Below are 12,745 nucleotides of genomic sequence, written 5' to 3'. Positions count from 1 at the left end.
AGCACCAATGTCTACACCTAGCAAACTCTTAAAGGCAAACTGAGGACACAAGAGAAACTGCACCTAGAGTGAAAGGGCCTTGGCTCGGGAATCTGAAGGCCTGGATTCTGAGCCTCCCTGTACTGTGGGTCCTTGGACAAGTCACCGAAATAAGGAAATTTTGAGCAGCATTATCCTCAGCCTCCATACCTTTGTCTCCTAATAATACCTGCCCACCTACCTCACAAGGTATTTTGATGGCAAAATGGGATAATCTACATGAAGATGCCCTGGAAAAAAATACAATCTTATACAAATTTTCATGTTCTGTTATTAAAAATGTTAGAGCCCATTATTAATTAAAGAAACAAACCTTCCTATAATGGCAACTTTTTTTTTTTTTTTAACTCTAGTGGCTTAAGCTAAAACTATGATGTTATTGCAACAGCCTTATTTAGTGATGGTTTTCAAAATAGCCCTTGTTACATTGCTGTTAGAAAAAATGACCATGGACATTTCCCACCATGATCTCCACTTAAATCAAAATGTGTGTATTGCCCCAGACACCACAAATTTGATGTCCACGCCAATGGCAAGCAGGAGGTAAAGTAGTTATCCGGTAAGTTTAGGACGCTACTCACACCCCGTGCTGCACACTACGGTGCTCTTGAGTTTCCAGCTCGCTCCTTTGCTGTTGTATTTGAGGCTTATGGGGAATGCCTGACAGTGGCAGCCATCAGAGGTCTGCATGGTGTATGTGGGGGACTTACCTCCTGTGAATAACATGCGAACCCTTTTCTCCTCAGTTACCAGTCTGAACACACACACATGCACACGCACACACATGCACACACCTCCATCAGTGTCCCTGGAGTGATGATCAGCCGGTAAGTCATATATATGGGGATGCAGATGAAAGACGAGGTTCCGATGCAGTAACCCAGGATGATACTCCAGTGAGGATAATTATACTGGAAAAGTCGTAGCTGTGGTGGGCTCATCAAAAAACTGCAAATGACAAACTAAAACAGAAATTCCAAGAAACATTAAAAATAACATCTGTGCAGCCAGAGATAGTTCTGGTACCATGAACACCAAGTGTAAAGCTAAGATACTTTCGGGAAATTCCCCAAATATGATATATCTTAGACTGAACGCTCATATAAAAAATTCACTAATTTCTGTGCCTAATTTTCTGTGAAAATAAAACAGCCAGGTGCTTATCTTGATTCCCCCCTAACCCCCACCTCAACCTCCACCGTGGGGATGCCAAGGCCTCAGAATGTTATTTAAGGGAATTACAGCTCCCCATTCAGGGCAAAGGGGAAGAGACTGGCATCCGTCAGAAGTGTTTGGGCTCCTCGAACCAGACGGTGGAGCAATAAGCTGGGCAGCCCCTCCACAGCCCCTGCCAGGCTTCAGGCTTCCTATTCCTCTTTGCTTTGCTTTCATTTCCTCCTGCACTCCTCGGCTGTGATTTCTTTGGTCAGATGGAAGGTACCTATGTCCAGGGCTGATAATAAGGTTCTTAAGACCCGAAGAGGACTTGGACTCCTGGGTCTGTGTTCCTCCTCTCCCCGGACTCTCTGCTTTCCGCCTTAAGCCTGGGATTTCAACAAGGCCGGCTGTGCCTTGAGGTGTCTCAACAATGAATGACTGCCTGCCATCGGCCCTCATCATGAAAGGAGTAACGGAGGGAAAACGCAGCTTAATACACTCTTTACTTGAAAATTCTGTGAAAATTTTGACCAAGAAAAACTCCATGTCATGCTTCCAACGTTCAGGCTCGGAGTTTTCTTATTTCAGTTTGGTTTTTAGGGAAACCGATGGCATAAATATCAGTTTTTACCTAGTGTCCACTATGCTAACATCATTTTCGCTCTAGATTTAATTTAATTATTTTATAGTCATAAAGAAGACAATAATGTAAATTATTTGTGTGGTTGCCCGGCCGGTGTGGTTTAGTGGTTGAGCATCAACCTATGAACCAGGAGGTCACGGTTTGATTCCCTGTCAGGGCACATGCCTGGGTTTCGGGCTCGATCCCCAGTAGGGGGCGTGCAGGAAGCAGCCAATCCATGATTCTCCTCATTGATGTTTCTATGTCTCTCTCCCTTCCTCTCTGAAATATATATATTTTTAAAAATGGACACAATATTACCGGAACCCTTCCCAGGGCCTCAGGATAAACTCTTCCCCGGCCTTGAACAGCTCTTACTTGTCATGTAACTTTGGATCCTTTACTTACCATCTCTAAGCCCCATTTTCCTTCAATGTACAACAGGGTATTAGAACTATACTACTTCATGGAATTATTGTGAGGATTAAAAGAGCAATGGGTGCATAAGTTTTGCACTAAGGCCTGGTCCTTAATATTCAATAAATGTTATTTATCATCATTGCTGAACAGGGGAGTGAAGCAATAAGGTGACTGAGGCCCAGATGACTCTGTGTCAGAAGAGTGGCTAACCATGGGGCTCACAGCGACTGGGAGGGGACACAGGAGGGGCTTCTGAAGTGTTGGCCCTATTTCTGTTTCTTGGTATGGTCTTGGCTACAAAAGTGTGCTCAATTTATAACACTTCATTGAGATGGGCACTTAGGATTTGTACCCTTTTCTGTGTATATGTTACACTTCGATAAAATTTATTTTTGATGTGTTTACATGGACCTTTCTCCAGGGCCAGAAGGAGGAAAATGACAACTCACCAGAAGAAACAGAGGGCTGATGGCCACCCAGCAGATCCTCCAAAACCACCCAGGGCTGAAGCCCAGCATGTCCTTCACTTCGCTGCAGAACTGAGTGATGCCTACAGTCATCCGAAAGAGAGAGAGGTTGAGCGACAGGAAGCGGACATGGACTGTCTGATCCCTTGATTCTCAGAGAAGAAGCAGCTCTGAAATTTCTCATGGGAGGGGCTCAGGGCTCCAATCTGGTCTGAAAGTGGGACAGGGGGACTTGTCACAGAACTTCATTTCATAGCAAGCAACACAGAGTGGGAGAGTAGGTGGACATTCAGGGAGAAACCGAAAGCCCCCTCTTGGTGCCCACACTGCCTTTCTAAGATCTCAGCATATATTTATTTTATTGTTACTGTCCAAAAGAAAGTTAAATTTTGCCTAGGAATGATGAGCCTGCTCAACAGAGACTGACGTGGACCATGTTAACCATGTAGTGGAAACTTCCAAGAGGAAATTTTAACCACACTATGGTCCATTCACGTGCCAGGTCGCAATCAAGGTTCCTCTATAAAGGAAATGGCATGGAATAGAAGTGAGACTCTGACTGGTGAGAAATTGAGAAGGGGGAGGGAAATAGCTCTGTGTTTACTTCCCTGAGAGCACCCAGCAATAGCTCGGGCAGGTCTACAGTGATGCACACACTTTGTTGTCTGAACTGCTGAGGAGATGGGGAGGACTTCTTTTTAAAAAACTGAACTCACATGCAACTCAAAATATGGGGACCCCTTCCTCATATTATGCAGAAGGACGAGCAGCTTATGCTGATTTACTATCATAGAAACTAGGAAAATGAATACATTTCAGAATGAAGCAATCACTCCTTGATTTTAAAGATAAAGACAGGCATCTCTGAACCTGCTGTCTTTTATTCACTTCAATTGCCAGTGCCCTCCCCATCCCACCCAGAGGCTCTTGGGACTCCTGCCAATGGACCTGTGTCAGCTCACTATCTCTGTTCCTGTTGGTTTCACCCTTATCAGATTCCATCCCAGGACCAGAAGAGTTGTGTGGGTTTTTTGTTTAGTTTTTTTTTAGGGCAGATAATCCAAACAGGAACATTCTTGCCTCTTCCCTAGAAACTAAGCTCTTAAACTCTGCCTCTTAAACAGGGCTTGGAGGGAGCTCTTACTTGCGAAATTTAAATTGAGGGCCACTCTATACAACAGTCCACTCTGCAAGTGCAATCACTGTGCGCCAGTTCCTCATGTTGTGTCCAGCTCTTAGAGCCAGCCAGGATCTTAAGCATCCGCTGTGGCTGAACTGTTAGGAAACCGCTTTAGCCTGTCTCCACTGGGTAGACATTTAAACTCAGAAAGAAAAAATGTCCTCCCAAGGGTATGAGCAACCCGCTGTAGACAGTGCTGAGGAGATGGTGCCCTGTTTTGGAAGAAGGCACTCAGCCGAGCTTATCTTACAGGGAGGTGGCATCTTGCACACTGCCCTGCCCTTTAGTGAAATCAGCCCTTTTCTATTCTTGGGGCTTCGGGCTGGTGTAGAAAGGACAGTGGCTGGTGGAAGGAAGCATCTTACCGTAGAACCAAAACACAGCAATGGCTTCTAACAGGGCAACGGTGAGCACCGCGGGCCCCGTGGCGTACTCCTCCAGCAGCTTCACCACGTAGGCCCCGCCCTGGAAAGGAGATCGGGACCCTGGTTAGGGGCCCCCTGAGGCATTGCCTCTGCTTTCTCGTAGGGGCCAAAAGAAGCTTCTTAACTAAGGATAATTCTGGAAAATGCCCACCTTGGACCTAATGTAAGTATCTCTCAGAGTGGCCTTCCCGGGCTGGGCCAGATTTCGCCCCCTCAGACACCTCTTCTTCCCTAGGGAGCACTCTCTTCTTGTCTCCTCTCCCCACTTAGTTCTAAGGGACTAACTCAAAAGGGCCTTGATCAACTTTCTTCAATTTACCAAACACCTACTACGTACTCGACTTTGGAGAATCCCGGTCCCTAAAGACTGAATCTGGGAGAGTCCACAATTCCAGACGCACTGAGCACCTTGGCCACACTTCCGCCTTCTGTCCTAACTCACAAACCCCTTGGGTCCTGCTCAGGATGTCACCATCCACCGAAGCTCCACAGATTTTGGAGTCATGGCTTGAAGATGCATATCTGCAACATCTGCCTTGAGCCAGGACACAAGCCCGGGATCCTATGGGTACTACCTAATGCCCGTTGTACAGTATTTGCTTCATCTAGCAGCAAACAGACAAACAAACCCTAGAGAGGGTCTCACTCCTTCACCATTATGAATTCTCTGGAGGAGACAAGGTGACATTACAAACATGGGACACCAGCCTCCAGATGTTCCGCATAGGAAGACATGAGGGCGTTATTGCCATGAAAGCAGCTCTAAGGACTGGAAATAAACCGGAAAAGCAAATCTTAGTTTTTCTCAAGATATCCTGCCAACCCTGAAATCTAATTGGATTTCCTGTAAAATGTGAAGAGCCTCCGGATAACTAGCACAGATTCTACCAACAGGCGCCACCAGAACCAGCTTTTCTTTTTATCCTCGACGGCAAGCTTTTTATAAGCAGTCACAGCCTTTTATAAGCCCCAAAGCCAGGGCTCCATGTGGGATGGGAGGAAAGGAGCGGCTTCATGTAGTGTTCTGTTGCCTCTGGCGAGGCCGACTCAAAGCTGAGGGTCGTGGTACTCACAAAGGTCAGGGTGGCCAGGGACCCAAAGAAGCAGGTAATGACCACACCAAGCACAAACAACTCCCGGCGCTTGGACCAGATGTGGGGAAACTCATCCAGCACACCGGTGACCACCGCCTCCAAGCCTGCAAACTGAGACACGCACACAGATGGTCACAGGGAGGCTTTGGGACAAATCTGTTACCTCCTAGGACAGCAAACAGGAGGGAGAGACAAGACTGCCGAGTGACCACTTCCCCCTATTCGTCAGCCCTCCCTGGAAGTATATTTTTCTGTCTACACTCTGACTTAGAACCCACCGCAAAGGAGATGAAGGAAAGAAAATATAGCATATGGACAGGACTTTTTATGTGAGGTCTCTTGGGGAGCCTTTCGTTGCCCCAGGAAAGCCAGCTCAAAGCCAAGTGCAGAGCATCAGGCTGAATGTTGGGTGGCAGGGCACAGAGACACAGAGGGACCTTGCCTTGGCCATCTGGTCAAGCTGCTGCCATCTGGTCAAGGGACAGTGCACAGTAATAACAGTTTACATATGCTGAGCCCTTGGCCTGTGCTTGTGTACATACACACAGTCACCCCATTAATGACTCTCTAGGATACTGGAGGATGATAAGCACAGTTGATGAGGATTGAACAATGGGCTGGGGGAGCCCCTGGGACGGGGGTTGGGGGGAGGAGGGGGTGGAACAGGCCAGATTGGAAGGGAATGGGTACAACTTCCTCCATCCCCTCCCCTTCCTCCTCCCCTCCTTTCCCCGCTCCTGTTCTGCCTGCCCAGAGCCAGATTCCCCTCCCCGTTCACTCACTGTGCTATCCAAGCCCAGTGTGATTAACATCAAGAAGAAGATGATGGCAAAGAATGTGGACGCCGGCATGTTGGCGATGGCTTCTGCGTATGCGATGAAGAGGAGAGTGGGGCCTGAGACAGAGGGGAGAGAGGAGAGGCCCACAGTGTAGTCAAGACCCCAGTACTGGGTACAAGGGAGCCGCCCCATTCCCACCATGGCCTGGAAAGGGTTGAGCTCCCCGAGGCATTAAATCTCTCTAAAATCTTTGGAAATTTTAAAAGAAACATTTAGAAATCACTCAAAAGTTAGATACTGAAAAGATCCAATGAGCAGCAAAGCAATTCATCGGGAGTGAGGGACCTAAACAGAACAAAGGTCCTACCCGCATCCTTGGCCACCTCGGACACATCTTCCTTCCTCATCTCAGCCATATATCCAAGCACCGTGAAAATGACAAACCCCGAGAGCAAGCTGGTCATGCAGTTCACCGCACTGGTCACCAGGGCGTCTCTGGAGCAGAAAACCCAAGGGGCTGAGGCGTTTCCAAGTCAGGAGTCTGAGGAGCATCTGCCTCCAGCTGGGGCAAGGGTGAGCAGGCTGCGCTCACAGGGACTTCAAGCCTGTGCTGGTGTCCCCTCCCCGACTCCAGGCGCCCGGCCTCACAAGCTGCCATGGTCGGCACGCATGCAGGGAGGACCGCAGCTTAGGGGGAGTTTCAAATGCAGTCCTGTTGCAAACCAGCACAGCGTCCACCCCTCGGTTTCAAACACGGCTGCTCTGAAGTGGGGCCTGGGCTGCAGTGGGAGCCAGACGGGGACCTTGGCCTCACATTTGTTAAGTCCTCAGATTTCGACTTGCAAATGAGGTTAGAAGGCTGCCGCGGTGATATTCTGACACTTTTAACATAAGAGCTCATCATCGGACTTCTGGCTGGTGTCCTAACGCAAGGCCATATCTCTTGGGTTGTATGTAAATTCATTTAAAACACACACACACACACACAAAAACAAGTTCTGTAATTATCTTATGACTAGCATAATTTGATTGCTGCACCTTGCCATCTGTGATAGAACATTAAAACAAAGCCCACTCTAAAGATGATGAGTGATATTTAAATCATAATTGGTGCAATGCTCTCTGTTTTGTCAACATTTCTGAAATAAGATTTGCCACAAAAATTATGGCATTTTGTGTTGGTCAACATAGTTCAATCATTCTTTTGTGTATATATATATATATAGGATGTCCAAAAAAATGTATACACATACATTGTTAATAGCTCAATTAATGTTTTTTTTTCTTTTCAGATTTAACCTATTGGAATTAATAATTATTCAAAGTACGTATACATTTTTTTTGAGGGGCGGTACATCCTATATAAACAAATTATCACATTATAATTGTGTTGTTAAATACAATAAGTCAAATATTAACATTTAGTGTCTGTTATAATTTTTGTAAGCCTGCATTAGAATTTCTGAATTAATGTTTTTAGTAGACAGAGACTCTCACAAAGTGGAAGTGGCCTGGGGCCTCTCTCAACCCCTGAGTGGCCCGGATGAGGCTCTGGCTGTGGGTGAATTGGTCAGGGACCTGTGGCACCTCTGAGGGCCAGAGTGTCAACATGGCCTGAGCCCAGCCAGGATGGAGGCCTTCGGTTCCTCCCAACCGGCTGATATATATTCATCCCACTTTTCAGCTTTGCTTGGAGGGCCCGTGATACTCACTGATAACAGTTGTTGTTGAACTTGTTGTAGCTAGCAAAAGCCAGTAGGACCCCAAAGCCAGGACCAAGAGAGAAGAAGATCTGAGAGGCAGCAGCTACCCACACCTGGAACACAGCAGAAGTAAGGTAAGGGCTGAGACCTGGGCCAACACGTGGTACCAGCAGGGCCAGCACCCTCTTGGCTGTGTACAGATACAAAGAAGCAGCTCTCCAGGCCCGTTACAGGGATGGCCACATCTCAGATGCAAACAAATGCGATTTCTCTTCTTATCACGTAGGCATAAACCAACCCAGGGCCCTCGACTGTACTTTTCATGCTTGTATTTCTGAATAAAAGCATCATTGCAAACTTGCCATTGAACCCAAATTTTACTTGTTGCTATTATCCTATTTGGAGGACTAGCTTCGCTTGGTAAAACGACAGATAGGTGCACACCATTTTCCTTATCATCTTACCTCTGTCTCCAGGAGTTTCTGCCAGTTTGGTTTCAAGTAGAAGAGAACACCCCTCCAGGCTCCAGGGAGGGTGGCCCCCCTCACTAGCAGGACCACAAGGACGATGTAAGGGAAGGTAGCTGTCACCCACACCACCTGTGAGGAAGGAGACACAGGTTATTCCCACGTGGCTGTTTGGTGTCTTTTATTCTTGAAAACCCCTAAGAAAGGAGGTCTCCCTTTCTTTCTTTTCCTTTTTCCTGTAATTATAGGAGGCAGGGTGGGTGTGGCGGAAAGATCACAGCATTTGGAATCAGCCAGGGATCTGATCCACCGCTTGCTGGTACTTACTACCTCCAAACGCACTCCCCAGCTGTAAGCGGGTGAAGTATGTGGCAGGAAACGATCAATAGCCAGTGTGTATAAAGCACTGGACATGGTCCGCGAGGGGTTTCAATAAGTTATTGCCACTATTATTAATGATGACATTAACAGGGGGCTAAAGAAATTTTTTAGAAATCATGTAATTGTTCTTGGGATTGGCCCATTTCTAGAACTTTCTAACAGATTTGGTGAAGAGAGATTGAGCATTATGGGATATGTCTGGTATGGAAGGAAATGTCCCTCTGTCTATGGCTGTCTGGGCTACCGAGTTCTGAATTTGAGAGCCTCCGGGCTGCTTGGCAGGCCTGGATCAGCAGTCAGTCTCCTCACCTTGCCAGATGTTTTGACGCCTTTCCAGATGCTAAAGTAGATAACAGCGAAGATTGGCAGGATGCAGAGGACAAGCTGCCAGCTGATGCTGCCCAGGTCCTCGAGTCCCGTAGAGCGGTGGATCTGCAGGATGTGGCGCCTGGAGTGAAAGAGACAGAAAGGCCCAGGAGATGGTACGAATAGTGACCTGAGCACACAGCTGCTGACACCTGCAGGAGGTGCCAAGAGAAGGAATGGACACGGCACAGCCAGCACCAGGTGGTCACTAAGCCGCAGCAAGAGCTGGGATGGGCTCTGCCCATCCTGAAGGAGAGACCAACACATTCAGCCGACCAACCCCGGGGAACATGCTCAGCCCCAAGGCAGTCTTCCGGTCTCCCCTTGCCTGGCTCGGGCCTGACCAACCAGCATGACTGGCTTCAGGACCATGAGGATTTGTATGTGTCGGTAGAAGACCCCTTCCCCACCCCAAACGAGCACTCTCTTTGGCCTGCCATTGCCAAAAGCCAGCTTTAAAGAATACTCCCTAGTCCCTACTTCCAAAGGGTAGATCCCACTTAGGAAGTGAACACATGGAACTAGACACTGTGACTGTATTCAAACTATTGAAGTGGCCAGAAGCTTGGCTTCCCTGACACCGGCTGGGAGGGGGCCCAGGAAGAAGGGAGGTTGGAGCAGGGGTGGAATTTTGGAATGAGACAGTAGGGATCGTTCTGGGCATGTCAGAGCTGCCTGGCATGGCACATGGGAAAGGACCAGATGGCACAGACAGCCAGGTTACAGAGCATTCAAGGTAGAGATCCAGCCTGGGCCAAACCCCAGGGGTGTGGCCCGCCCTCAACAAACCACCCCCTCACTTATAGGCACTTACGTGTAAAATTCCTCCGCAGGGGACGTGGAGTGGAGTGTCCAGGTGATGTTGTCCTCCGAGAAGTAGTTGGTGCAGTTGGCAGTGTTCCAGGAGTTCTTGCAGTTGGTCCAGGGCAGCTGGGCGGTGAAGGAGGAGATGAGGTAGTAGAGTGCCCAGGCCATGATGGTGTTGTAGTAGAAGGCAGTGTAAAGGGCAATGATGCAGGTGGTGTAACCAATCCCTGGGACAGAGGGTGAGGGAGGCCAAGTGTAAAAGGCAGCCCAACAGTGAAAGACGGAACAGGGCATTGGAGGGCACTGCGGGGGTAGGGGTGGGGTGGGGGGGCTGCCACTCCGGGAGGCAGTGGAAAAGTGGTGATATGGTAAAATGACTTACATGGATTTGCAAGATCACATGCTTCAGAAATTGTGTGTGCGCTGTTAATGCTTTTAAGCTTTTCTATTCAGTTTACTTTGGATGGTCACTTATTCTATTTCCCTTTAATTGTCTCCTACCACCTGAGCAGTCAAAACTTAATTATTGTGCTCAAGTTATCTTCCAGGGTGACCGAAGACCTGACTCCAGAAGGTCCCCAGCTCCCGCCCAATGATGGAAATCACCACTTCTTGGAAAACCCACCCACTCAAGCCTTTGGTTACCTTTGAAAATCGGGCAGATTTTTCTCCATACTGAAATGCACCCGTTTCGGTGGTACTGGCCCAGCGCAAGCTCCATGTAGAAGAGTGGGATCCCCCCAAAAATGGCCATGATGGTGTAGGGGATAAGGAACGCCCCTGAGGCAGATGAAAGACAATTTTACTCCCTGCCCTCATCTGTCCCAGGAAGACCTAACTGATCCGCACGCCAGGGTCCACACTGGGAACCCCAGAGCCACCTGATGCCCAGCATCATGGACCCTGGCTCTTATGCTGAGTGACCCCCACACTGTGCTCCACTGGTTTGGTGCTTTACCAGTAGCAGCAGACATAGCTGCACAGCGCAAGTGAGGTTTTGGCGGAGGCAGAGAGCAAACGGAAAGAAAGCTGGGCTTGGGAGTCAACAGAACAGGCACTGGGACCAGTTAGTTCCACTTCTAACTGCCTGGAGGTCCTGGGGCCACATCTCCTCTGTGAGTATTGGCTTCCCTAGCAAATGACTGGGTTGAGGAGAGCTGAGGTTCCCAAACCCAGCCAGCCATCATACTCACTGGTGGGCTTAAAAACACACATCTACCCAGACTTCCTGAAGCAGGAGCTCCAGGTATGGGTCTCACAAAACATGTTTAAGCTCCCTAGGATTTCTGATGCAACCAGTCCATGGATCGGCGTTTGGGAACCTTGGATCAGATCTCCGTGACAAACAGCTGCAGTAATCTATGAGTCACTGAATTAGAACTTTGTTCACTATTGATTATCGATAGCGAACTATTTTCTCTAATTCCACTGAGCCAGAACACTCCCTCCTGAGCCACTTGGGCAGATGTGGCCGAACCGGGTAGTTTGTCACAGGCTGAGAAAAGGCGGAGCTGCTGCATGTCTGGCGATGCTGGTCTCTCATGGCTGAGGCAGAATGTGGAAATGCCAAGTTAAGGCTGCTCGCTCGCCTGCAGCCTGAGTTTTAGCCCACAGGATGGATGAGCTGTGATTTCCCCTGACAACTTACCCTCCCATTAAGTGCTTTGAACCTAGAAGCCTGAAGTCAGTGTCGCCCAGAAAGGCCCCACCTAATTTACAATCTGGGGAAATCTGGATTGAGAATAAGAACCATGTTGTGTTCTCTTGGTGGCATTTGTCCAAAGGGTTTTTGCTCGCCTGACTTCACCGTAGGGAATGAGTGTAGCACTGGTGACCCAGCACCTTAAGTAACACTCGGGCTAAAGGTGAGTCCTCCTGAGCTGGAGATAAGGTTCTGCTCCTCCCAGGCAGGGAGTCAGCTCCCCTCCCCTCAACAGGAACTGCTTTTGCAGCTGCATGGACCATGGCCCTTAAAAGCAGCAAAGACAGGCAGTTCTGTGTTAAGCAATGGACACAAATGAGTTACTCCCTCACCTGCCCCCGCCCGCCCGCCGCAACCTCATTTTAGCTGTCCTCCAAAATCTGTTGCCAGAGCTCCTGTCAAAATAAATATCAGCTGATTTGACTCCCATCTCTCGTCCTTTTCCTGTTCTGATAGCAAGTCCAATGTCAGTCCCATACCTACTCACTCCCCTCTTTGGGGCTCCCATATCCATGCCTACTATTTTTCATAATCGACAAGTTCACTGCTCTGAAGGTGTTAGGGGTAGAAGGAGGAACAAGAACTAGTCGCTGGCCTCAAAAACCTAAGCCTTTTGTTGGAGACATGAGACACATCTGTGCATGGCTTGGGGTTGGTATGAATGTCATGCTTGTCTGGGTTCAGCTCTGGACCATGCCCAGGCTGTGACTTATGACTCTGGACCTGAGCTGACACCCTTCTCTGGTCTCACACGGGTCCAAAGGCCCAGGAGGGTCTGGACCCTAGAGCTACCACCCATTTGTTCCTGCCACAGATCTCCCCTCTCTGGACTCCTCTGAGCAGAATCTGCCAGCAGGAGTGAAGTAGCTCAGCACAGTGCAGCTGGTGACCCCCACATCTCGCTGGGTGGAAGTGGAGCGTGGATAATGCAGGGAGGAGAAGGGAGCACCAATGCTGGCGGATGATGCTGAAGATCTGCTGAGGTCAGGTTTGGGAGATTCACCCAGCTCCACGGTTCAGAGAGCCTGAGACACGCAGACTTAGTCTGGAGATTTATCTTTTAGATAAGTTTCTATGTCTAAGCAATCATGTTCCCAGACCCATATTGGTAAAGCAAGACAGAAAAGATTGCTCG

General features: G+C 48.6%; 1 protein-coding gene across 1 annotated transcript in view; it reads right to left on the bottom strand.

Moving 5' to 3' along the window:
• LOC102768697 (sodium-dependent serotonin transporter) overlaps positions 1-12,745 on the bottom strand; it is a 16,725-nt gene that overhangs the window by 2,431 nt on the left and 1,549 nt on the right. The window contains exons 3-13 of the mRNA XM_006756678.2: positions 10,554-10,688; positions 9,916-10,135; positions 9,045-9,183; positions 8,352-8,486; positions 7,897-8,000; positions 6,552-6,679; positions 6,188-6,300; positions 5,385-5,516; positions 4,252-4,351; positions 2,689-2,789; positions 834-1,001 (exon numbers count right to left, since the gene is read on the bottom strand). Of these exons, the coding sequence (XP_006756741.2) occupies positions 834-1,001; positions 2,689-2,789; positions 4,252-4,351; positions 5,385-5,516; positions 6,188-6,300; positions 6,552-6,679; positions 7,897-8,000; positions 8,352-8,486; positions 9,045-9,183; positions 9,916-10,135; positions 10,554-10,688 (1,475 nt within the window). The remainder of the gene's footprint in view (positions 1-833; positions 1,002-2,688; positions 2,790-4,251; positions 4,352-5,384; positions 5,517-6,187; positions 6,301-6,551; positions 6,680-7,896; positions 8,001-8,351; positions 8,487-9,044; positions 9,184-9,915; positions 10,136-10,553; positions 10,689-12,745) is intronic.

The sequence above is a fragment of the Myotis davidii genome, unplaced genomic scaffold, assembly GCF_000327345.1.
Source record: "Myotis davidii unplaced genomic scaffold, ASM32734v1 scaffold332, whole genome shotgun sequence".
In the NCBI taxonomy this organism is placed as follows: domain Eukaryota; kingdom Metazoa; phylum Chordata; class Mammalia; order Chiroptera; family Vespertilionidae; genus Myotis; species Myotis davidii.
The sequence above is the reverse complement of the archived record's forward strand: the minus strand, read 5'-3'. Positions and strand labels throughout refer to the sequence as shown.